Source organism: Aquarana catesbeiana, linkage group LG07 (assembly GCF_042186555.1).
Source record: "Aquarana catesbeiana isolate 2022-GZ linkage group LG07, ASM4218655v1, whole genome shotgun sequence".
NCBI lineage: Eukaryota > Metazoa > Chordata > Amphibia > Anura > Ranidae > Aquarana > Aquarana catesbeiana.
In genome coordinates, this window is record NC_133330.1 from 321703015 (window position 1) to 321729841 (window position 26827).

The 26827-nt window shown below is 43.1% G+C and overlaps 1 protein-coding gene across 5 annotated transcripts in view; it reads right to left on the reverse strand.

The window, feature by feature from the left end:
- Window positions 1-26827, reverse strand: part of LRRC7 (leucine rich repeat containing 7) — a 508948-nt gene that overhangs the window by 70608 nt on the left and 411513 nt on the right. For 3 of the 5 annotated variants that reach the window (XM_073593758.1, XM_073593756.1, XM_073593761.1), the window contains 5 exons: window positions 25335-25457; window positions 21424-21535; window positions 21114-21279; window positions 14952-16614; window positions 7056-7190 (listed from right to left, as the gene is read on the reverse strand). In XM_073593758.1, coding sequence (XP_073449859.1) covers window positions 7056-7190; window positions 14952-16614; window positions 21114-21279; window positions 21424-21535; window positions 25335-25457 — 2199 coding nt within the window. Of the gene's footprint in view, window positions 1-7055; window positions 7191-7374; window positions 7411-14951; window positions 16615-21113; window positions 21280-21423; window positions 21536-25334; window positions 25458-26827 lie in introns of all 5 variants that reach the window. The other 2 variants (XM_073593759.1, XM_073593760.1) reach the window with 2 other exon arrangements.

Sequence of the window (26827 nt, forward strand, 5' to 3'; positions counted from 1 at the left end):
GGTTCCCCTCCAGGGGCATACCAGGCCCTTAGGTCTGGTATGGATATTAAGAGGAACCCCCACGCCGGAAAAACGGCATGGGCGTCCCCCCCAATCCATACCAGACCCTTATCCGAGCATGCAGCCTGGCCGGTCAGGAAAGGGGGTGGGGACGAGCGAGCGCCCCCCCCCCGAGCCGTACTAGGCCGCATGCCCTCAACATGGGGGGTGGGTGATTAGGGGGAAGGGGGCGCCCTGCGGGCCCCCCCACCCCAAAGCACCTTGTCCCCGTGTTGATGAGGACAAGGGCCTCTTCCCGACAACCCTGGCCGTTGGTTGTCGGGGTCTGCGGGCGGGGGGCTTATCGGAATCCGAAAGCCCCCTTTAATAAGGGGGCCCCCAGATCCCTGCCCCCACCCTATGTGAATGAGTATGGAGTACATCGTATCCCTACCCATTCACCTAGGGAAAAAAGTGTCAATAAAAAAACACACTACACAGGTTTTTAAAGTAATTTATTAGGCAGCTCCGGGATCTTCTTCCGACTTCGGGGGTCCTCTTCCGACTTTGGGGGTCTCTCCAGCGTCTTCTCCCGGTGTCCGCATCTTCTGCCGGCTCCACCGCTATCTTCTGGCGCTCTTTTGCCAGCGGTGGTCCGGACCTCTGGATCGTCTTCTTCCCTCTTCTCTTCCAGAGATGTTGACACGACGCTCTCTCCAGCCAGAATGCTCTCTGTGCGCTCCGCAACGGACTTATATAGGCGGTGACCCCGCCCCCCTATGACATCACAGTCCCGGGGCATGCTGGGACTGTGAGGTCATAAGGGGACGTGGTCATGCCATCCTATGACCGCTGGAGAGAGCGTCGTGTCAACATCTCTGGAAGAGAAGAGGGAAGAAGATGATCCAGAAGTCCGGACCACCGCTGGCAAAGGAGCGCCAGAAGATAGCGGTGGAGCCGGCAGAAGGTGCAGACACCGGGAGAAGACGCCGGAGAGACCCCCGAAGTCGGAAGAGGACCCCCGAAGTCGGATCAAGACCCCTGAAGTCGGAAGAGGACCCCGGAGCTGCCTAATAAATTACTTTAAAAATCTGTGTACTGTGTTTTTTGTTGACACTTTTTTCCCTAGGTGAATGGGTAGGGGTACGATGTACCCCATACTCATTCACATAGGGTGGGGGGCCGGGATCTGGGGGCCCCCTTATTAAAGGGGACTTCCGGATTCCGATAAGCCCCCCGCCCGCAAACGCCGACAACCAACGGCCAGGGTTGTCGGGAAGAGGCCCTTGTCCTCATCAACAGGGTGCCCCCCTCCCCCAAAGCACCTACCCCCCCATGTTGAGGGCATGCGGCCTGGTACGGCTCTGGAGGGGGGGGGGCGCTCGCTCGTCCCCACCCCCTTTCCTGACCAGCCAGGCTGCGTGCTCAGATAAGGGTCAGGTATTGATTTTGGGGGGGACCCCCACGCCGTTTTTTCGGCGTAGGGGCTTCTTCTTAAAATCCATACCAGACCCAAGGGCTTGGTATTCCCCAGAGGGGAATTACCTCTCGTGCCCGCCGCAGTAGGAAAATGTGTTTTTCCTATTGCAGCTAGCACGAGATGTACAGTACCCTGCCGCCGAGAACCAGCGCGATCCGATCGCACTGGAAACATTCTCGCGGCTGCGTACTGTAGTTTGTACAAAAGTCCGATGGCTTTGCTCCATCGGACTTTTGTTGCAGGAAAGTTTGTCCGTTCGCACAGCCAACAAAAGTCCGATGGAAACAGAAAAAGTTTGTCCGATGGAGCGTACACATGGTCGGATGTTGCTCCAAAACAGCTAATTTGCATGTTTGTTGTCAAAAAGTCTGATCGTGTGTACGGCCCTTTAGAATCATGTTCCTCACAGTCCTTTAGGTGCTTTTTTTGCAAACTCCAAGAGGCCTTTCATGTGTTTTGAGACACTCTGCCCTAAAGTCCAAATCAGTGAAGGGCTGCAGTGATGATTGTCCTTCTGGAACTTTGTCCCATCTCAACACAGGATCTCAGAGTGATCATCGGGTTCTTGGTCACCTCTCTTACTAAGGCCCTCCTCCCATGATTGCTCAGTTTGGATGGGTGACCAACTCTTGGAAGAGTCCTGGTGTTTCCAAACTTCCTCCATTTGAGAATTATGTAGGCCACTGTGCTCTTTGGGAACCTTCAATGCAGCAGAATTTTTTGTAGCCTTCCCCAGATCTGTGCCTTGCAATAATCCTGTCTCTGAGCTCTGCAGGCAGTTCCTTTAATCTCATGGCTTTTGCGCCGATATAGTATGCATTGTCAGCTGTGGGGCCTTTTAATGAGAGGTGTGTGTCTTTCTAAAGCTGGCCATACACCATACAATTTTCTTATTCAATTTCCTTTAGGCCCCTTTCACACTGGGGCGGGGGCGGCGTCGGCGGTAAAAAACGCCGCTATACCGTCGGTATTTGGCCACTAGCGGGGCAGTTTTACCCCCCGCTAGCGGCCAAGAAAGGGTTAAAAACCACCGCAAAGGGCCTCTGCAGAGCCGCTTTGCCGGCGGTATTGCTGCGGTGTCCCATTGATTTCAATGGGCAGGAGCGGTGGAGGAACCGCTCCTTCACCGTTCCGAAGATGCTGCTAGCAGGACTTTTTTTACCGTCCTGCCAGCGCACCGCTCCAATGTGAAAGCCCTCAGGGCTTTCACATTGGAGACACACCAGCGGCACTTTCAGGTCAGTTTGCAGGCGCTATTTTTAACGCAATAACGCCTGCAAACCGCCCCAGTGTGAAAGGGGCCTTAGATTTACCTTCAACTGTGTAGTAGAAGGGCCTGCCTGATTGCATACAAATTGAAAGTGTTTAGATTTGACCTCATATTATATGGTTTTGGTAAATCTAAAATAAATCTATACAAGAAAATTGTATAATGGATGGCCAGCCTTAATCATGTCCAATCAATTTACGTAATTTACCACAGGTGATCTCCAATCAAGGTGTAGAAACATCTAAGCAACGATCAAGGGAAATGGGAGGCACCTGAGCTAAATATCAAGTGTTGTTGCAAAGGATCGGAATACTTATACCAACGTGATATTTCCATATTTCCTTTTTCATACATTTGCAAACATTTCTAAAATTCTGTTTTCACTTTGTCATTATGGGGTACTAAGTGTAGATTATACAGTTCTGTGAAAAAAGTATTTGCCCCCTTCCTGATTTTTATTTTTTTGCATGTTTGTCACACTTAAATGATTCAGATCATCAAACAAATTTTAATATTACATAAGGGTAACCTGAGTAAATACAACATGCAGTTTTTAAATTTAAATTATGATTTCATTTATTAAGGGAAAAACGCTGTCCAAACCTGCCTGGCCCTATGTGAAAAAGTAATTGCCCCCAAAGCTAAAAACTGGTTGTGGCACTCTTGGCGGCAACAACTGCAACCAAGCGTTTGTGATAACTGGCAATGAGACTTTCACATCGCTGTGGAGGAATTTTGTCTACTCTTCTTTGCAGAATTGTTTTAATTCAGCCACGTTGGAGGGTTTTCTAGCATGTTGGGCCTGTCAAAAATGTGTATTGAAAAACACAAAATGCACCTGCAATATGCAAACTGCAACCTGCATAGGTGTGAACCTGGCCTAACTTTGTCAGACAGCTTCTATTTAAGTGATTTCTTGATTCAACAGGCCTGGCAGTAATTAGGCTTGGGTGTGGCAAGTGAAATTTAACTTAAAAAAAAGTGGTTAATCACAGTTCATTCATTATTTAGCAAAGGGAGGGCAATTACTTTTTTCACATGGGGCCAGGCAGCTGTGGACAGCTTTTTTCCCTTAATAAATTAGACTCATCATTTAAAAACTGCATTTTGTATTTACTCGGTTTATCTTTGTGTAATATTAAAGTGATGGTAACGTCTCATTTTTAAAAAAATAACAAACATGTTATACTTCCCTCCTCTGTGCAGTTGGTTTTGCACAGAGCAGCCCCGATCCTCCTCTTTTCAGGTCCCTCTTTGCTGCTCCTGGCCCCTCCCTCCAGCTTGCTATGGAGGCACCCGAGCCGAGCTGCAGCTCCGTGTGTCCATTCAGACACAAAGCTGCCGTTTCGGCCTTGCCCCCTCTCTCCCCTGATTGGCTAACTGACTTTGATTGACAGCCGCTGCCGTGTCTCAGCCAATCAGCAGGGAGAGTCCTGGACGGCTGAAGGATTCGTGGACATCCCTAGACAGAGATGGGGCTCAGGTAAGTATTAGGGGGTGATGGTGTGGCTGCTGCACACAGAAGTTTGTTTTATCTTAATTAATGCATAGAATGCATTAGGATAAAAAAATGTTCTGCCTTTACAACTCCTTTAAGATTTGTTTGATGATCTAAACAATTTAAATGTGACAAATATGCAAAAAAAAAAAAAAAAAGCAAGGGGGCAAATACTTTTTCACAGCACTGTATATGTAAAGTATATATGTATATTCTTTCTATTTACATATCTGTCTGTCTATCTATCTATCCATCCATCCATCCATCCATCCATCCATCTATCTATCTGTCTGTCTGTCTGTCTGTCTGTCTGTCTGTCTCTCTGTCTCTCTGTCTCTCTGTCTCTCTATCTATCTATCTATCTATCTATCTATCTATCTATCTATCTATCTATCTATCTATCTATCTATCTATCTATCTATCTATCTATCTATCTATCTATCTATCTATCTATCTCCATTCCCTATTTATTCACTAAATATCTGTTATCTGCAGATACAAACACAATGTACATCATGTAGGTCATCTTTCTGTATTTATTAGTGGCTGTCACTGGCCTGAAACTAATGAAGAAATATGTCTTGGGTCCAGCTAATGGAAGTCCTGGTTTGTCCTGATGGCCTGCAGGAATAGCTTCCACGTGATTGGGCACTAATTCTCAGAAAGCCTTTGTGGAGTAAAAGGACACACAGCACACTTGAAATTGTCTTTGATTAACACATGGCTAAAGGCAAAGCTGGAATTCTACATAATTATGCTGCTCTGGAAGGAAGTTATAAAAACAATACAAAAACACACAATACATTTATTGAAGGGTCAGTCCACACAAAACACAACATTTCAGTCTTTGGTGAATCAAAGGGAGCAACTGGCTTCTTGTACCTCTCAGGGAACCAGAGCTAAGATGTCAAACTAATTAAAAATTCAATTAAAGGAGAACGAAGTCTTGAGAATAAAGTGGTTGTAAACCCTTACATAAACTCAGTAAAGTGGCAAGCTTCAGGGGATACACAGAGATTAAATATCCTCCTACATAAGTTGCATCTGTTTATCTGCAGGACGATCTTTTTTAGAGCCATTCAAAGTCCAGAACTTACACAGTATTTCTGAGCTTCAGAAGGCAGGGGGCGGGGATATGATGTCACAAGCTGCACAGCATAGAGCTGAGTGTAATCTGAGACCTGGGTGGAAGGAAAGGACACCCTCCCATCTACACAGTCTCATAGGGAAACATGCACAACTGAGGCTATCAATCACCTGTTGTGTGCTGGAGGGGTGGGGCCATCTCTCTGGATTTTCTGGTGTTGGCATAGAGCATGGGTGCTCAACCTGTGGCCATCCAGCTGTTGCAGAACTACAATTCCCATCATGCCCCTGCCTGTGGGAGTCATGCTTGTAACTGCTAGCCTTGCAATGTCTCTTGGAACTTGCAGTTCCCCAACAACTGGAGGGCCACAGGTTGAGCACCCATGGCATAGAGCAGGGGTCTCAAACTGGCGGCCCTCCAGTTGTTGCAAAACTACAAGTCCCATCATGCCTATGCCTGTGGGAGTCATGCTCGTAACTGTCAGCCTTGCAATGCCTCAGGGGACTTGTAGTTTCGCAACAGCTGGAGGGCCGCCAGTTTGAGACCCCTGGCATAGAGCATAGACTGTCAGAAGTGACTCATGCAGATATCAGAAGAATAACAGAGCAGAAAGGAACCACGCTATGTGCTAACAATTGATGTAGGTACACACTACCCAGATAGCAAGGATAACTTGCTACAAGATTGTGGCAGTGTTGAATTGTAAGTCTGTTAACTTGCTGCATATTTTCCCTGGCTAGTTGTACACTTGCAGAACACTTAAAGTACAAGTTCTAGTTGACATTTTTCCAATTTGTAGCAAATTTGCGTGGCAAGTCTCTAGCAAGAGCAAAGTTGCAGTGGTGAGTCTACAGCAATAGCTCTGCAAGTCTACAGCATGAAAGTTCAGCCACAGTGACCCCTGTGGTGGGAGGACTATTGCACAAAATAACTGAACCAGAACTTGCAGCAGACTTTGCAGATGTTTGCAAAGAAAGTTGATTTGGAGTCATACAATGCGGACTTGCTGTAATTGTGCAACAAACTTGTGAAGCCCGGCAAGTCTAGCAACAGCTTAGCAAGTCGTTTTAACTTGCAGAACAAATGCTTGCTATCTGGGTATAGACGGATATGCTTGGTTCATTTTTCATTTCAGAGGTGTACAACCATTTTAAGAGCCTCAAATAATGTTGATGACAGAAGGGCAGAGCTGGGATCTCAGGTGAAGATATCTCATCATCACTGGAGTCCCTGAGCCGTATAAGAAGCCTATGGCTGAATTGACTGGCCAGTATCCACTTGGCGTTGAAATATCAGTTTTGGCCATATGAATCCTTAAAGAATACACTCCCCCAAAATGGATATTTCGGTATTATGTGGTCACTAGCAAGCTGATTCCCATGCCGGCATCTTATATTTGCACTCCATAGTGAAACCTCCCCAGCAGAATTTGCAGTTTGCCTACCATAGCCAATCAAGGATGAACTCTCCATAATGGATTTTCCATAACGCATAATCCATCTCCAGAATGAATAAATAACTGGCTATGTTAGAGCCTTGTGGCCATGGCAGAGCTACAACTTAGGGGTGTGTGTGGAAGGGGGGGGGGGGGGGGGGTACTTCAGCACTGGAGTCTTTGAGAGATTTAAGAAGCAGTCACCAGCATCCACCTACAAAAAAATGGACTGATCCTTTAAGAAAAGGGAATACATAAAACAACAGGAGTCATCTGAGTGTCCTGCGGCCGGGCCCGCATACTTACATTGTAGAGAGGTATGTCTTGGTAGTGAGCTGACGGATGCATAGTATAACTCATGCTTTTGCCACCATGCATGCCCGCGAGCGATCCTGAGTGCAGCATGCCAAGGTTAATAGTGTTGTGCTTATAAGCGGCATTCTGAATGGAGGAGACAATGCGATGACAAGGTATGAACAAACATGCTGAACTGACGGGGAAATATGAACAAACATAACAAAAGAAAGCCCACAGGGATACACTGTGAAGCACATTCTGGGCCTTTGACTTGCAGACAAAGCATATTGTACACAAATACATAATACAGAAAGACCAATACACTTACAGAACTGACATAGAGAGATCCATTCTGTTTAACTGCCTGCAAAAACCATGAGGCTGGGTTTAGTGTATTCTGGTATTACTGAAATGGTACAGACAGGAAAAGTTGGAGCCAATGGTGGAACAGTTTAGGATAGAGATGATACTTTGTTACAAAATTAGTAGACTTGTATTACTATATTATACTTTTATTATTATATTAAAATATTATTTTATACTTTTATTGTGTTTAAATTATTTTACAGGGGCAGTGGCTCAGCATAAATAACAACCAAGCTGAGTGTCGGTGAATTGTGAACTCAAAAGGCAGGCTTTGATGTTGGGCAAACCAGTGCCTGACAACCCAAACTGAGACATTATGACATCACAAGCACTGGGCCAAACAAACTGCACATTCACCTGTTCTGTAGTTCCATGAGATAAAGCAGGGGTGTCCAACCTTTTGACCTTCCTGGGCCAAATTGGAAGAAAAGGAATTGTCTTCGGCCACAAACAAAATACACGAACAATAAGGAGAGCTGATGAGCAGAAAAAGTCGGGCAGATCACAAGTTAACAATCACTGACCTAGCCAACCCTACTTGCAGTAAATGCTGCTGAGACCACGACAACTTATTTCAATTACTATGGAGTTGCCCCAAACTGCACATCCACTATATTACCAAAAGTATTGGGACACCTGCCTTCACGAACTTTAATGGCATCCCAGTCTTAGTCCGTAGGGTTCAATATTGAGTTGGCCCAACCTTTGTAGCTATAACAGCTTTAACTCTTCTGGGAAGGCTGTCCACAAGGTTTAGGAGTGTGTCTATGGGAATGTTTGTCCATTCTTCCAGAAGCACATCTGTGAGGTCAGGCACTGATGTTGGACAAGAAGGCCTGGCTCGCAGTCTCCACTCTAATTCATCCCAAAGGTGTTCTATCGGGTTGAGGTCAGGATTCTGCGCAGGCCAGTCAAGTTCCTCCACCCCAAACTTGCTCATCCATGTCTTTATGGTCCTTGCTTTGTGTACTGGTCCAAATCATTTGGTGGAGGGGGGATTATGGGGTGGGGTTGTTTTTCAGGGGTTGGGCTTGGCCCCTTAGTTCCAGTGAAGTTAACTTTTAAAGGCGTCAGCATACCAAGACATTTTGGACAATTTCATGCTCCCAACTTTGTGGGAACAGTTTGGGGATGGCCCCTTCCTGTTCCAACATGACTGCGCACCAGTGCACAAAGCAAGGTCCATAAAGACATGGATGAGCGAGTTTGGGGTGGAGGAACTTGACTGGCCTGCCTCAACCCTATAGAACACCTTTGGGATGAATAAGAGCTGAGACTGCGAGCCAGGCCTTCTCGCCCAAATCAGCGCCTGACCTCACAAATGCGCTTCTGGAAGAATGGTCAAACATTCCCATAGACACACTCCTAAACCTTGTGGACAGCCTTCCCAGAGGAATTGAAGCTGTTATAGCTGCAACGGGTAGGCCAACTCAATATTGAATCCTATGGACTAAGACTGGGATGCCATTAAAGTTCTTGTGCGTGTAAAGGTAGGTGTCCCAATACTTTTGGTGTATACTGGGTACTGAACACATTAAATGCCGTTTTTCAGATCTCTATTCCATTCAACCCTAAACCATGCCTGTTGGGCATACTAGATGGCCTCCAACTATCAGCCTTTACCAGAGAAGTTGGCTAGAGCCCTTTTTCAAAATCGGAGAGTCATTTTTCAGCATTGGAAATCACCTAACCTCCGTCTCATAAAGAATGGTTAGTGTATTGGAGATACTCTCTGGTTGGAGAAGTATATATACCAACACGGGATGCCCTCGTAAATACGATAACCTCTGGGGCCTATGGTTGGACACCCCGAGCTTGGCCCAGTCTTGGTTAGGCTCCTGATGAGTTAATGTAAACTCCATTGGCTATTGAATTTAGTCGAATGGCTGGAAAACTAAGGAAGTTACCTCCATTGCATAATGTCTTTCACTTATTGTGTTACTGGTATGATTTATGATAAACTTGCTGGTCTGTGTTATGATATTGACTCTGTACATGGAACTGTTGGCTTTGACTATGGATGCTGATCTGTTCTGGAATTGCTGTATCTTTTTTTTTCCTTTTCAATAAAGCTCTTCTTGATTTAAAAAACAAAAAACAAAAACAATCACTGATCTAGATAATGTACCTGAGTAATACAATTCTTTAGTAATTTTTTTATTACAAAAAAGGGGGGGGGGGGCAACATAAAACTAGTGCGATATTTGAAACAGTATTTTTACAGTAGTAGCAATTCTCAATGAATTCTCAAGGTGCTCATCAGATATTTTTTGGTTCTAATTTTGCCCTTCATGTGCTTCGTCCTTGAAAATAGTTGCTCACAAATATAGGTGCTGATGAAAACTGATGACATGAATAAGGCGTGATCGTAAAGAGTGGAATATTTTTCTTTGGCAAGATAAAACTTTAATGGTAGAAACAAGAAAAAAGGGCAGAAAAAATCCCTAGGTCGGACTTTAGAGGCACACTAGACGGTATATGATTAAAAAACATAAGCTTTATTAGTAGAAATTTGCTTTTGGAACTACATAGAGTAGTAGCCCACCGGAACTGGGTATTCCCGGTATTATAGCTATGAAGGCAGTTTTGGTGGGCTATTACTCTACGTAGTTCCAAAAGCAATTGCTTATTATATGGTAGGCTGCCCCAGTTTTAGGGATTTGGTTGGTGTTGGCCGGTACTCTTGGATTATTAGCCGAATGCAGCTCTGTGGATATTTCCACCCCCCCCTATACCCCTGGATACTGCTGTACTATACTTTTATAGTGTGAAAGCCAGAACCACCTGCCACATGTTTACAAGTACTTGGGAAACATATTACTCTATTCACATGGTGATGTTTGATGTCCAACAGGGAAACTGTTTGTCTTCATCTGCATACGTTTTCATGCTGATAAGATATCAAGACCTGTTTTTTTAAACAACCCCTGAGTGTGTCCTGATGAAGCAAAACAGCGAAACACGTTGACGTACAGGGGCTCACTGCGCCTACATGGTGCAAGTATCCATCTGCGCCATGTATATTATGTTTACAACCTTATATACATGTTTTTAATTCTTATTGTTTCTTGCTCTATTTGCACAATATATATTTTTGTACTAAGAAAGCTTTTGTTTAATGGCTAATGAGGTTCAATGTAAAAAAATGTAAAATAATGCATTTAGGTGGCAAAAATCTGAATGCAATCTATACACTGCAGGGAGAACCTCTGGGGGAATCTAGGATGGAAAAGGACCTGGGAGTCCTAGTAGATGATAGGCTCAGCAATGGCAGGCAATGCCAAGCTGCTGCTAACAAAGCAAACAGAATATTGGCATTAAAAAGGGGATCAACTCCAGAGATAAAACGATAATTCTCCCGCTCTACAAGACTCTGGTCTGGCCGCACCTGGAGTATGCCGTTCAGTTTTGGGCACCAGTCCTCAGGAAGGATGTACTGGAAATGGAGCAAGTACAAAGAAGGGCAACAAAGCTAATAAAGGGTCTGGAGGATCTTAGTTATGAGGAAAGGTTGTGAGCACTGAACTTATTCTCTCTGGAGAAGAGACGCTTGAGAGGGGATATGATTTCAATATACAAATACCGTACTGGTGACCCCACAATAGGGATAAAACTTTTCAGCGCAAGGGAGTTTAACAAGACTCGTGGCCACTCATTAAAATTAGAAGAAAAGAGGTTTAACCTTAAACTACGTAGAGGGTTCTTTACTGTAAGAGTGGTAAGGATGTGGAATTCCCTTCCACAGGCGGTGGTCTCAACGGGGGAGCATCGATAGTTTCAAGAAACTATTAGATAAGCACCTGAATGACCGCAACATACAGGGATATACAATGTAATACTGACATATAATCACACACATAGGTTGGACTTGATGGACTTGTGTCTTTTTTCAACCTCACCTACTATGTACTATGTACTATGTACTATGTACTATGTTTTTAATCATATACTGTCTAGTGTGCCCGACCTAGGACTTTTTTCTGCCCTTTTTTCTTGCTTCTACCATTATAGTTTATGGATGTGGCCATAGGAGTGCTCTGGCTTTATTTATTAACAAGGAAGATAAAACTTATAACAGTCCAGTAAAGAGACGCTGTCAAATTGTTCTTCGGCCGCATGTGTTCACTAAGTGTAAACGCATGTTTACAAAAAACTCCCCAAAAAATCTAAATTTTTAAGTAATTTTGCGATTTTGTGTTGGGCCACATTCATAGCTGTCTTGGGCCGCACGCGGCACGTGGGCTGCAGGTTGGACACCCCTGGGTTAAAGTGTATCTAAAGCCAACACTCATTTTTTTTTTTTAGCTTGGATAAGGTGATGGGAGTCCAAAAAAAAAAATGTTGCCTTTAGTTATACTTCAAAAGAGATAAAGAAAATCCTTGTTTTTAGAGGCGTAATTATAATGGCACATGACGACATATAACTTCCATTTTAAGAATGCAATGCTGTGTTTCACATTAGACCCCTGAAGAATTGACACTCATCTATGTGTCCGTGACTGTATAGGATAAACCAGCGGAATCTTAATGCACTGCAAATGAAAACATCACAAATCTATCAGAATGGCAGTAAACATGCAAAAAACAAAATTCACCAGGGCCAGATTGTTGGTATCTTTATGTTGCTCAAAAGCAGCAAAGAGAACAGAAAACCGCTCATGTGCATCAAAACAACAACACATCCAAAGAGTTTGAGCTTTGTAAATCTGCAGATTCCTCTTTCGTCTTGCTTATGTTTTCGAAAGAAGCAGAAAAGTTGTCCCATGGATGTTGTTTCCATTGTGCAGTTGGGAAACAGACAAACTAAATATCCAAAAACCAGATGCAAGTAATCACAAAACAATACGTAGGAGAGATGTTGGAGTTGATTTACTAAAGGCAAACAAATCATTCATTTTTCAAGGGAAGTTGCACTTTACAAGGGAGGTTAGTAAATGGGGCGAAGCTCTGTTGTCTTTCATCATCCAATCATGTGCAAGCGAATTTGCTGGTTTTTTTTTGTATTTTCTTTGACCTTACTAGGGTATTCTTTGCACCGTGAAATCTTCCCACATTCACTAAGCTCTGGGCAAATTCCCCTGCGAAGTGTAACTTCTCTACAGCCTATTTGCCTTTAGGCTAGGTTCAAACTATTGCAGGTGGTTGCGGGTGAGGGAATTGCAGCGATTGCGTAACCACTCAAAGTCAAAACAGGCTGCTCTTTAAAAATGTGCGGGGCTGCCATTCATTCTTAAAGTGATTGTAAAGTCTCGTTTTTTTTTAAAATAACAAACATGTTATACTTACCGCCGCTTTGCAGTTGGTTTTGCACAGAGCAGCCCGGATTCTCCTTTTCTCGGGTCCCTCTTTACTGCTCCTGGCTCCTCCCTTGTATCGAGTGTGCCAACAGCTTGGTATGGGGGCACCCGAGCCAAGTCAGAGCTCCATGTGTCCATTCAGACACGGAGCCCCGACCCTGCCCCGCCCCCTCTCTCCCCAGAGCCATGGGAGCCAATGGTGTCACTGCTGTGCCTCAGCCAATCAGGAGGAGTGTCCCAGGCGGCTCAGGTAAGTAATTAGGGGGCTGAGGGAGGCTGCTTCACACAGTAGGTTTTTATCTTAAAAAAAACCTTCTGCTTTACAATGCCTTCGTGACGTCTTGTGACATATACATTTGAACCTAAATTTATGGGGAAAGATTGTTTTTTGCAAAATTTTATAACAGAAATTTTCAGTCTTTTTTTGCTTTTTTAGCAAAAAATGTAAAACCCAGTGGTGCTTAAATGTGTTTTGTTTGTTTTGTTTTTTTTATTTTTTTTTTTATGAAGTGGGGATGGTAGGTCCTAAATATTCTATAGAAGGGTTTATTAGATAAACGATATAATTGAGAAAAGTGTTTTAAGGTAGAAGAACAAAGATAAAAGTGTATATATACAGTCTACTCTTTAATTTTTTTTCTTTGTTTTTACATATCTTTTTGTACAGTATTGCATGGTTGTTTTAAATGTAAAAAATTTTACAAAAATTGAAAAAAAATACCACCAAAAGAAAACTATTTGTGTAAAAAAAAAAAAAAACTATAAAAATGTTATATGTGTATAGTGTTGCATGACCGCGCAATTGTCATTCAAAGTGTGACAACGCTGAAAGCTGAAAATTGTCCTGGGCAGGAAGGGGTGTAAAAGTGGTTAATGGCAACCTCATGCATCGGATAACGCAGCGCATTTGCAGGCGCAGGAACCGCAGGGAAATCCCATAGTGCAAAAGCGATTTCCTGGACGCTGCGTTTTTAAAATGTTGCAGGAACCTTTTTCTTGCAGACACGGCAACCCATTCACATTCATGGGTTGCACTTTAGAAGGGTGGCTAGTAAATGAAGTGAAGCTCTGCTGTCTTTCATCATCCTATAATGTGCAAGCAATTTTGCTTTTTCTTTTTTTTTTTTTTTTTTTTTTTGTATTTTCTTTGATCTTGATTGGGTATGCTTTGCAGAGTTAAATCTTCTCACATTCACTGGGCGGCAAATCCCACAAGAGTGTGAACTTAGCCTAAGCAAATCAACTCACTTGCATCTTTTGCATCATCAAAACAAGGTCAAAAGTAGACTTGCCTAAGGCAGGCTACAGATTGGCCAGCCACACGTTGCAGGAAAGAAAATCGCTTGATTCCCCTATCAACATAGTCAGTGTTGATGGGGGAATCCCTCTGGCAGAGCTACTGTGTTCTCCTGGCAGGGTGGCACGTGGAGAATTATTGATTATTGCTAGCAGCTAAAGTCTTTGGCAATAATAGCATGCTAAAAATCTGACATGATGGTTGTACCCAAGTCAATCAATGGATTGACTTGGGAACAGTCAGCCTGTCCATAGATGGTTCGAATCTCGACCGGTCCCTGCTGAACCGGCCATGATTCGAACCATCAACAGCAGGCTTAATCTTACCTAAACAAGGTAAATTATGAGATGTATCAGACTGAAGTGTCTATTAATATTAGATGATAATCTCCTGTTACATCGTCAGACTCATATCACCCTTGCCACACCTCACTGGGGGGGGGACTTGGACAGAGTTTAAATCCAAATAATCCACATATGCCATGGTTTAATTGGCTGAATTCACAAACTGTGTTCCTAAGGCTAAGATCCCATGTGAGCCTCCCATGCAAACTTTCCACTAAACTACATCATGACTACATGACTACATCACCTCGCTTTGGATGTCACTACAGAGAAAACTCTTGTTTAACAGCACCATAGGCATAAAAAGGTCTTTGAGTAACCTAACTAATCTAAATTTATTTAAAAACTGATGCACCTGACTGATCAGATTAAATTACGACAGGTTTAAACCTACTTTAGGAGACAACAGTGATTTGACAGTGACTTGGAAAGTTTGAATATCACATATTTGGCCTTGCTGTTTTCCATAGGATGAAGACATCCTTTTGCATGTCTCGATGACTGATGGATCTCATTAAAGCAACATGATAAATCCATGAACTTCTATTATTGCAAGATATGAAAAAAAATATATAAATCATATAAATGTATGTAAACATACCCTGTCCAATCTTCTAGCTTCTATGTGTCTAAGCAGCTGTTGTCTCCAGTCTGGTGGCATTTTGTTACAGCTCTCGTCCACCTTCCCCTGGTTCTGCCGTGCTTTGATTTCATTCTCTGTTGACTTCTCACCATAGTTCACCAAATTGTAATCAGATGGCATCTTTTCCAGAAGAGCTGCCATTGTTGGCCTTGCAGATACAGGTCGCGTTTGAGCAGTTCCATAACTCTCTGTGCTGTAACTTCTGGCAGACAATGGCCTCCTTTGCGTCAAGGTTTTCACTTGATAGCTGCTTCCTTGAGGTTTCATCTCTGGATATGCAGTATGGTCATCATCGTACCGACCATTCCTTTTCATGAACTGGGATTCAGCAACTGACATGCTGCTTTGCCGTTCAATAGCCCCAAGGAAGGGTGCCCTACCGTACCGATCTGTCTGTGGAAGTTCATGAGGCTCACTCACTCTCCTATACATAGCCATTTCATTGGCACTCGCCAACGAATCTGCCCTCTTCAAAAACCCTGGCCTTGAACTTTGCGTTTGAGTAAACTGAGGTGGAATGGAATTTTCATTGACTGAGGGTTGAGAAAAGGAGAACATCTGTTCCATTGGTGGGTATCCCCTATAGGCTCTTGGGCTGATCAAATCTTTTACCATGGTTTTTGTTTGCTGTGATGAGTATTCAGGATTATATGAGAAAGGAGGGGGTACTCTCTTTTCCTGTTTAACTTCAACCGCACCCTGCGGGTTGAAACTTTGGTCAAACTGATACACTTTTTTTGCAACAGGCTTTTGTTGCTGTCCTCTGCTTGTCCCATAACCCAATAATTCATCATCAAGCATTGGCACAGACTGACTTCTAGACATACTGTGCTCCTGCATCATCCCCAAATCTGGTCTGTCATGGCTTCCATGCATTATATTTCTAGGGTCATAGTTTTGCAAAGGTATATTGTAGACTTTGAATGCACCGATATCTATTTCATCTATACTCTGAGACTTTTTAAACCTGCCTGTCTTTATGTCCTTCATTAACGGTGAGAGACGTTCCGTACTCTTGCTCACCGATATGGTATTTTTGGCAGACTCGGGACGACAGTGGCCATGCGAAAATACATTCCCTATGTTCCGACTGGGACCCATATCATGGAATTCCCACGGTGGAGTTGCAGAGAATGTGCTTGGGTTCTCTAAGGACTGTGGCTTATGTTCTTTCCTCTCTGGCAATGGGCTGTTTACAGGGGTGCTTTCAAGTTTAGATGGAAAAGCCGTTCTGTCTTCAAAAGGACTAGGAGTTCGAGTCCAGTTTTGCCAGGGGTTAGTAGGAGATACATCAGGTTCTTGACTGTTTCTTTGCGTTGGCTGCTCCAGCTCCAAAGGAATGCCAATAATCCGATCTTGCCTAATTAACGGCCGTCTCCCGTGAGCAGATGTACTCCTTGATTTTGAATTCAGCATTGGATTGGCCCCCGAATTGTCCACTGTGTTTTCCTCAGCTACAAATCCGGTGTTATCATAATGTGAACTGTTGTTCCAATTCTCGGTGAACGAGTCATTGAGGTTCTGCCGGTCATTGCGTTGCTGTAGATTGCCAATTGGCGCCGTTTCTCGCTGACTCAGTAATGGCTTAGATTCAATCTGCTGTGGGAAGGACTGAGTTAGCCTAGGGAATAGGGGAAAAAAAAGAAAATTGTGAGTTTCATGGAACAAAAATGATGCTTTGAACTTATAGTGTGGATGAATAAAACTATAAAAGTGTACATCAAACAAAAATCTATTCTGGAAATGTTGTTTTAACAGCTGTGGGGTTGAGCATCTATGGCTTATATTGTTTGGGCATCTCTACAGGAAATTGTCCACCAAGCATCTGGCAGGATAAATGCTGTAAAAAGCTTCCAAATGCGCTTTTTCCATTAATCAATGCTAAAATAGTGAGGGAATGGGCTAATACAGAGTCTGAACACATCCCAGTCTCTATGAAAATAAATCATAAACCATGTTATCTGTTATATATTATGTTATTATCGACAATTTGAAAACCGATTTGAGTTACGACATCAAACGAGGAGTGGAGATAGCTCTCAAGTTTGCACTATGATATTAGTGAGATTTTGGGCATCCTTTGCAACCGAAATTTCATTTTTGATGAGAAACTCCCTAAGGGTTAAATACCTCTCAGGGAATGAAGGCACTGCAACTTTTCTCATCAGAACACTGAAAGTGAACAAGCTGATTATAATGAACCAGACCCTCCCGTTAAAGATCAGTCTACAATCAGTCTGGTGAAACAAATAATTGTTTCTTCATAGCAGAAACAGGTAGGAATCTGCATCAAAGTTTGTTAAAATCCTGGTAATGTACATACATCATCCAGAGGGGACTGTTTTTTTTTCCAGAACAAAAGTTACGTTTTAAGCAGAGTAAAGACTTCGTATGATCATTTTTACTCCACCTAACACTGAATCAGGGACTGGTTTCAATGAAAGTGTCATTAAAGGTTCGGTTTAAAAAAAAAAAAAAACATGTCTTACTTGCCCTGTGCACAGAGCAACCCCGATCCTCTCTCTCTCCATTTCCCCGCCGGTACTCTGGTACGCCGGTACTCCTGGCTCCTCTACCTTAATCAGTGCCCCCAAAGCAAGCAGCGTGCTCGGGGGTCACTGGTATGTGCTCGCTCTCAAACCAGGCACTATGCGTCCATAAAACACAGAGACACAGTCCCCCCCTGCTCTCTCCTCATTGGTTTACTGGCTGTGATTAACAGCGGTGGGAGCCAATGGCACCCGCTGCTGTCTCAGCCAATGAGGAGAGGGAGTCCTGGGACGAGTCCTCTCGTGCACATCGATGGAGAATGGGATCCGATGAGTATTAGGGGGGGACTGTGGGGGGAGCAGCACACAGAAGATTTTTTACCTTCATGTATAGAATGCATGAAGGTAAAAAACCTTTAGTCTTTACAACCACTTTAAACTAAAATCATTTTAAACTGTCAATACATGCTATATTACATTGGGTCCATACTCACTTTGCCACTAGAGCATTATTTTTCTGTTTATTGCAAAAAACATGGTTGATCCTGCTGTTCACTGTCCCTCCCTCCTTGTCTATGTCCCCACTGCAGCCTAAAATTGTGTAGACCAGCCACTGCCACGTCTACTAAGCATTCTCCAGTTTCAGCTCCCAACTAAGCTGTTTATTTCCACCCTTTTCTTTGGCTGTGTAGCCCACGAGACTATAGAGTCACACATGTGGGCATGTACCCAGTGGTAAATGATAGTCCCCTCCTTCCCTTGTCCTCTATGTCTTCATATTACTAAACACTATGGGGGTGGGATATTAGCTGTTGATTGATGGAGGCTTCACCTCTACCAGCACATACACACCATAGACACATTCTGGAGGGGCATGACAAAGTCTGTGATTGGCAGAACCTCCTCCAGATATCTTTACAGTGTGGAGAAACTGAAAGCTATTGTCAGTCAACCTAAACTCTGCCTACACCATGTTATTGCAAAAAAAAATTAAAATAAATAAAATACACATTTGCTTTGAAATATAGATTGAAAAATAGATAAGCTTTAAAATATTTTCTTGATTCAAATGAGTTATTTTGATTCTCTGTACAGCAGTGGAAACTCTTTCCCTGAGAATGGTAAAGACCTGGGAAAAGTCACGTGACCACTGAACAGCAAAGATAAAATAAGTTATTCAAATGTTTTTTTTACATTAACTGCTTAAGGTCCACCCTATAGCAGTTTTGCTGCTACAGGGCGGCACCTCTGCTCCGGCGGTTTGCTCAGTGGGAGCTGATCGGCGGGTACCATGGACTTGATGTCCACTGGCACCCTCTGATTGTTTGGCACAGAGGTAGAAGGGCGGTAAACAAGATAGATCCCCGTTCTGTCAGGAGGGAAGGGATAAATCCTGTGTCTCTGCAAAGCAGGGACAATGATCCATGTCTTCCCCTAGTAAAATAACCTCCCACAGTACACAGAAATACAGGCTAGGCACACAGTTAACCCTTTGATTTCCCCTTATGTTAACATTAACAATGTATAATTAGTACAGTGACAGTGCAAATTTTTAGCACTGATCACTGTATTAGTGTCACTGGTACCCAAAAAGTTTCAAAAGTATCAGTTAGTGTCCAACTGTCCGCCGCAATATTGCAGTCCCGCTAAAAGTCACTGATCGCCGACATTAATAGTAAATAAATAAAAGCATCCCATAGTTTGCAGATGCTATAACTTTTGCGCAAACCAACCAATATACGCTTATTGGGATTTTTTTTTTACCAAAAATATGTAGCAGAATACAAATTGGCCTACATTTATTAAGAAATTCGATTCTTTTTTTTACATTTTTGTATTGGATGTGTTTTATAGCAGAAAGTAAAAAATGTTTTTTTTTTGTTTTTTTTTGTTTTTTTTCAAAATTGTCGGACATTTTTTATTTATAGTGCAAAAAATAAAAACCGCAGAGGTGATCAAATACCACCAAAAGAAAGCTCTATTTGTGGGGAAAAAAAGGACATCGATTTTATTTGGGTACAGTGTTGCACGACCGCGCAATTGTCAGTTAAAGTAACGCATCGCCGTATCGCAAAAAATGGCCTGGTCGGGGGGGGGGGGGGTTAAATCTTCTGGAGGTCAAGTGGTTAAATGAAATACAGTGGCATGATCTTTATGCATAAATACAAGAGATAACGACAATTAAACACTATGGGGGTTATTTACAAAAGGCAAATCCACTTTGCACTGAAAGTGCACTTGGAAGTGCAGTCGCTGTAAATCTAAGGGGTAGATCTGAAATGAGGGGAAGCTCTGCTGATTTTATCATCCAATCATGTGCAAGCTAAAATGCTGTTTTTTATTTTCCTTGCATGTCCCCCTCGGATCTACAGTGACTGCACTTCCAAGTGCACTTTCAGTGCAATTTCAAGTGAACTTTGCACTTGTAGTTTGCCCTTGTAGTGCAAAGTGGATTTGCCTTTCGTAAATAACCCCCTTTATGTTTAGTATCACTTTAATTATTCTAAAGGGTGATACTCTCCAGCAAGGACACAGACAGCAATGAAAAACAGTTTATAATTCTTCCATACTCGATTCAAAACAGAAACAGTTGACTTGAGATACACTTCAAAATTTAGGGCTCATGCACACAGGACGTTTAAAAAACACCAAGAAATGCGGCATTAAAAGTGTGCTGTTAGCCACGTTTTTGAATAACGTTTATGGGCGTTTTTTCGTGTTTTTTGGCTTCCTTTCAGTAAAAACACTCCCTATAATGTAAAAACGCCTAAAAACGCCAAACGCGGCTAACAGCTTATTCAAGCGTTTATGGACATTTAGGGACATTTTTTATTTTTACAGCTCGTTTTTACTGCTCCTAGAAGCACAGGCTGTCGTTTTCTTCTACTACCCCTAAACGCTTATGCCTTCAAACACCTCTGACAGTTTATGTGTGCATGGACACATAGGCTAACATGGAGAGGCTTTTAGAGTTAAAGAGCAGTTAAAAAAAAAACGTCAAACGCCCCTAACAGCAGCTGTAAAAATGTCCTGTGTGCATGAGACCTTAGTGCTAGACATGTGCACTGACAAAAAATGTGTTCGTTTTCGTTTCATGAATTTTTTTTGCTTTTTTTGGGAAATTTGGAAATTCGGAAATTGGGAAATTCGAAATTTCGGAAATTCTTAAATCTGAAAATTCGGAATTTGGAAATTTGCTAATTCGGAAATTTGAAAATTCAGAAATTTGGAAATTTGAAAATTCAGAAATTTGGAAATTTGAAAATTCAGAAATTCCGAATTTTCAAATTTCCGAATTAGCAAATTTCTGAATTTCCGAATTCTCAAATTTCTGAATTTCTGAATTCTCAAATCTCCGAATTTCTGAATTTTCAAATTTCCGAATTTTCGAAATTTCAAAAATTTCGAATTCCGAATTTCTGAATTTCCGAAATTCTGAATTTCTGAAATTTTGAGTTTTCGGAAATTTGGAAATTGAAAAATTCGGAAAAATTCGAAATTAACGAATTTGTCAAAATTAAAAAACAAATTCAGAACTAAACGAATTGCACATGTCTACTTAGTGCCCATGTATGCGTTTCCTGTGTTCAGCCTGCAGATGTCAGTAATGAAATATGAGGGTTGAACAGACCTGTTACCCCACATTGAACTGTTTACTGCCTCTTTAGCGGATATCTGCACTTTGACGCGTGCGTTGGAGGATGCGGATGATGCTTGTGAAGGGGAGTAGTCGGAATAGGTCCCCGAAGACACGCTGTTGTGATGGTGTTTATCCATCTCTGAATCGTCTGTAGACTCTGTGGGGGTTAAACACAAAGAGAATCATCGATTGGTACAATTAACATTTTCTCCACTATGTCGGCTTTGAGGACATTTTGATTGTTAACTTATAAAGAACCATGAGATCAAAAGTTATGATAAAGAAAATATGACACGCCTACCTTTTTTGTCTTTTCCGAGAAGAACAAGTTTTGGAGGGTACAGAGGCGCCTCGATTAATGACGGACGGAGTTCGGCAATCCGCATTTCTGCTGGGCGATGTCCAAAGGGCTCCTGAAGTGACAAAGATCTGTGTCGGTGCTCCTTGCCTGGACAACTATATTGTTCATCTAAAAACAGGGGCCATATCTAAAGGGTCATCAGCTGCTCCCACTGCAGCCCAATCCTTCCAGTGTAACAACTACTACCCTACACTTCCTACTTATTTACTAAACCTGGCTACATCTTTTAAAGCCCAAACGTTTTTTTTTTCGCTTTGGATAAAAAATGGAATGGTTAAAACAATTGCCAATTTTTGTTATTGTGCTCCATTGAAAAGATTTTTCCTCACTTCCTGTTAGAGATAAAAAACGGGAAGTGAGAAGAAGTGTCTAGAAAATTATTGGCAATCCCCAATTAGATGGCTGTCATCAGAACAGGTGTCTCTGATAGAATATCTTCCCTCAACTTCCAAAGGCAATTGTAAAATGTTGGAGTTTTCCTATCATGTTCTGTCTTGGTGACAACAGAAGAAATGGTGAATCTCTCTTCCCTGCTGGGACACAAACAGCTCTAAAAACCTGATAGGTGTTTCACCATTTCCCCACTGTGTTAAAAACATTGGCTTTAGGTATACTTTAAAGTGTAAGTAAACCCTCCTATCGTTTTCAGCCAAGGAAGCTGCCATCTTTGCCTCTGTTTAATCTACAACTGCCATGATACTACACATGTGATCAGTTATGACACCCGTCATTGGATGGTTTGACAGTTTGGTTGAGAGCACAACCAATGGGAGTGTTACATTTCTGGCACGTGCCGGAAATGAAATTGTTTTATGAATGGGTTTTACTTCCGCTTTAAGTCCAGCACAATCTGCCAACCTACACCGGAATCTACCATTGTTCAAGGACTGAGTCCGAATTGTCCTGTCTTATACCCCGTACACACAATCGGACTTTCCGCCAACAAAACCGTGGATTTTTGCTCGAAGGTTGTTGGCTCAAACTTGTCTTGCATACACACGGTCACACAAATGTTGACCAACAATTACTAATGTGGGAACGCGGTGACATACAAGACGTACGACATGGCGAGAAAAAGGAAGTCCAATAGCCAGTGCGGCTCCTTCTGCTTGATTCCGAGCATGCGTGAGCTTTTGTGCGATAGACTTGTGTACACACGATCGGACTTTCCGACAGCAAAGTTTTGTTGGCGGAAAATTTGAGAACCTGCTATCAAACATTTGTTGGCGGAAAGTCCGACAGCAAATGTTTGATGGAGCATACACGCCGTCGAACTTTCCAACAACAAGCTCACATCCAACATTTCCCGTCGGAAAGTCTGACCGTGTGTACGGGGCATAACAGTTCATGTTAAAAATAGCAGATTATACTGGGGTGCCTTGTCGTGGCCTCTGCAGCTTACCTATGTATTGGCAAACCCCTGTTTTTAACATGAACTGTTAGACAGGGCCAATTCGGTGTGTTGCAGGTCGGCTGGTAAGGTGAGCTGGGAATTTTTCTTTGTTGTTGTTTGACATAAATGTCCATAGCTGGCCACAGGATTACATTAAAGTGCTATTACCTTGCTGAACAAAAAGCTGGCATTGCAATTTTTATTTTGGACATCTCGCATTCCCTCTTTCCAAAATGAACAAATATGAGTGTATTAATTAGTATTACCCATTACCCCCACTCTACAAACTTCACTGATAACAGCAAACAATTGGAGACACATGGGTATGTAAGAGGGTTAAGTAAAACAAACATACTACATAATTCAATTTTAAATGGTAACAGCGCACACTATGAATGTATCTTGTTCTACAGATTATATAATTATAGTTAGAACAAGCATAAAAGAAAAACTCTACCCTTGGGGTGGCATACAAATATACTCATAGTTAGTTGAATAAAGACAAGAGTCCATCCAGTTCAATCTGAGTGAGTGTCTACAACTATCCCTATCCCTGTACATTGCATCTCATTAAGATGCTCATCTATTATATTATTAATTTTAATTTAACCACTTCCCGCCCGCCCTATAGCGGATTGACATCCGGGAAGTGGTTGTGTTATCCTGACTGGACGTCATATGACGTCCAGCAGGATAACATGCCGCAGCGCGCCCCCGGGGGCGCGCATCGCGGCGATCGGTGGAGCGGTGTGTCAGTCTGACACACCGCTACACTGATCTTGGTAAAAAGCCTCCGGCAGAGGCTCTTTACCACGTGATCAGCCGTGTCCAATCATGGCTGATCACGCTGTCAATAGGAAGAGCCGTTGATCGGCTCTTCCTCACTCGCGTCTGACAGACGCAAGTAGAGGAGAGCCGATCGGCGGCTCTCCTGGCAGGGGGGGTCTGCGCTGATTGTTTATCAGCGCAGCCCCCCTCAGATCACCACACTGGACCACCAGGGATGCCACTAGGACCACCAGGGAAGGGGCAACGTGGATGGCCAGGTATGTACCCCATGGCCATCCACATGTGCCCAATCTGTGCCAATCAGTGCCCACAAATGGGCACTGATTGGCACTATTATATCCATGATCTGCCCAGCAATGCCCAGATCTGCCCAGCAATGCTTTTTTCAGTGCCACCTGTCATTGCCCATCTGTGCCAACTGTCATTGCCCATAGGTGCCACCTGTCAGTGCCCATCTGTGCCCATCAGTGCCCACCTATCAGTGCCCATCAGTGCCACACATCAGTGCCACACATAAGTACCCATCAGTGCCACCCATATATACCAGTCAATGCCACCTACGAGTGCCCATCAGTGCCGCCTATGTGTGCCCATCGGTGCCACCTATGAGTGCCCATCAGTGCCGCATACCAGTGCCACCTATCAGTGCCCATCAGTGCCACCTATCAGTGCCCATCAGTGCCGCCTATCAGTGCCCATCATCAGTGCCCGTTAGTGCCACCTCATCAGTGCCACCTCATTGGTGCCACCTCATCGGTGCCCATCAGTGCCGCCGTATCAGTGCCCATCAGTGCAGCCATATCAGTGCCCATTATTGAAGGAGAAAGCGTACTTATTTACAAAAAAATTTAACAGAAACAAAGAAAAACTTGTTTTTTTTCGAAATTTTCGGTCTTTTTTTATTTGTTGCGCAAAAAATAAAAACCGCAGAGGTGATCAAATACCACCAAAAGAAAGCTCTATTTGTGGGAACAAAATGATAAAAAATTTGTTTGGGTACAGTGTAGCATGATCGCGCAATTGTCATTCAAATTGCAACAGCACTGAAAGGTGAAAATTGGGCTGGGCGGGAAGGTGTCTAAGTGCCTGGTATTGAAGTGGTTAAGGTACCCATATAGAGCCGTCAATTTACACATACATCGCACACTCACATCAGTCCCTACCCTCAAGGAGCCCACAATCCAAAGTCCCCAACTCACATTTATATACTGGGGCCAATTTTGGACAGAAGCCAATTAACCTACCAGCATGTCTTTGGAGTGCTGGTTGATAAACCACTGCTAACTAACCAAACATATGAGTCTTACATGCTTAGCTAACAGGAGCTAGCAGCTTAGCGACTTTTCCTGATTGCTCTTGTTCTATGTTTGGTGTCAATTCTTATCACATAAAGGCAAATTTACACTAAGGCAACATTCATCTGAAGGCCCTTTGAAAATACACATGTGGTTGATATAACCTTGTGACAAATTCTAGCACTGGTGCACATTTTTATTTGCTTTTAAAGCAAACATGTGACAAGTTTAAGCAGGTATCAACCTTGGGTGTAGAAGGTCCTCCTTTCTTGCCGTAACTCTAGAGATGTCATAGAAATAAATTTCTATGGGGCCTGGAGGCAGGGGGCAACATGTTGGGGCTGTATACAATTAAAATAAAAAAAGACAAGTACCTCGGATCTTTCTGAATGCTCCTCTTTTTCCTTCCTCTTAGGGACATCCAAAGAATAACTGCGGATATTACTTGATTCGGACATTTGGCTCTTCTGGAATTCTTTGTGTTCCCTATTTGGCACCTGAATATGCGATATTGTGTAGAACAGAAGAGAAGACTATAAGTTGAAATCTTTTTATTTTTGCGTACTATTACTGCCCTATGTCAAAGTAAACCTGACTTAAAATGGTTCTCAGATATCCTCAATGCAGGCAACTGTGCTAGTCTTCAAGCTGATCTCTGTGTTACTGGGTAACCCTCCAGGATCCTAGGTGATGCCTGTGCCTGTAGCGTTGGCCAAGTTGAGAATAAGCCCCACCTTCTCTTGGCCCTTGCCCCTTCCTCCTTATCATTCAACTATTAAATGCTTTTGGGGAGGAGAGACTTTGGTATTTGAAAGATAGATGGTGGAGCTTAGAGTAAAAGTTCAGCCAAAAAGTGTTAACACTAAACACTAACACTAAACCTACTGTCAGCCACATTCTAAGCCTAATCTATCTAACCCTGTAAAGAAGAAATCCCTATACTTACCTTTTCTGCAACCACTCTGGTCCAGTCCCACACTGAGCTGTCATCGGCAACTTCAGTGTGTGTGAGTGTGCAGAAGAGGCAGCCGACAATGGAAGCCCCATAATAACTGTGACAGACCCAACCAGGACAGGAGCTTTTGGAGGGGACTGCAAGGTAGTCTCTTGCCTACTGACTATGGGCCCTGGCTTTTGAGGGGGCTCCATTCTTGGGAAGTGTGTGCCTGGGGGACCCTTGGAGTGGTCTTGCTTCAGATCCGGGTCCATGTTTCCCCGAAACACACAGACTCTGGGAACCTAGGACCTGGATACAGATTTGGGGGCCTTTGTGCCCAAACCAACAATGACTGTTTAGCCTGTGAGACTCAGAGCAGATGCTAATATAATCAGCTCAAAACAACCTGATGCTGGGATCTCCTGCTATAATCTGTTTACTAAGGTGTCTTTTTCCCATAGTATCATTTCCCAATTGCGTGCCTCCTAGGTGTGAATTCCCATTGTTAATTGAGTCACCAATTGTTTCTGTCTGTCTGCTAACCCTTTAGAGATTTGGACAGCATTAGGCCTTCTGACTGGGGAACTGGTGCAGAACGGTCTGGGTGGGCACTGAATCACTTAGGCTTGTCTAGGTGACTAGTTGGCTTACTGTTTAATTTGATTACTGTTTATGTTGGCTGTTCTTTAGCTATGTTAATTATCTTACTGTTTGCATAAAGTGATCAAGCTTTTATCTGATTTTGTGTGGTATATAGATTCTGTGTGAGTTTACAATACAGTCAGTTACAGTTTGCACCTAAGCTAGTGTCGTCTAGTTCTTTGGTGCTCAGCTATAATACCTGGCTCCAGACTGGGAAACGCTATATCTTGACGGAGGCACCCAAGCTGAGTGCTGGAAGGTCTGTCACAATAACACAGTAACTCTAGG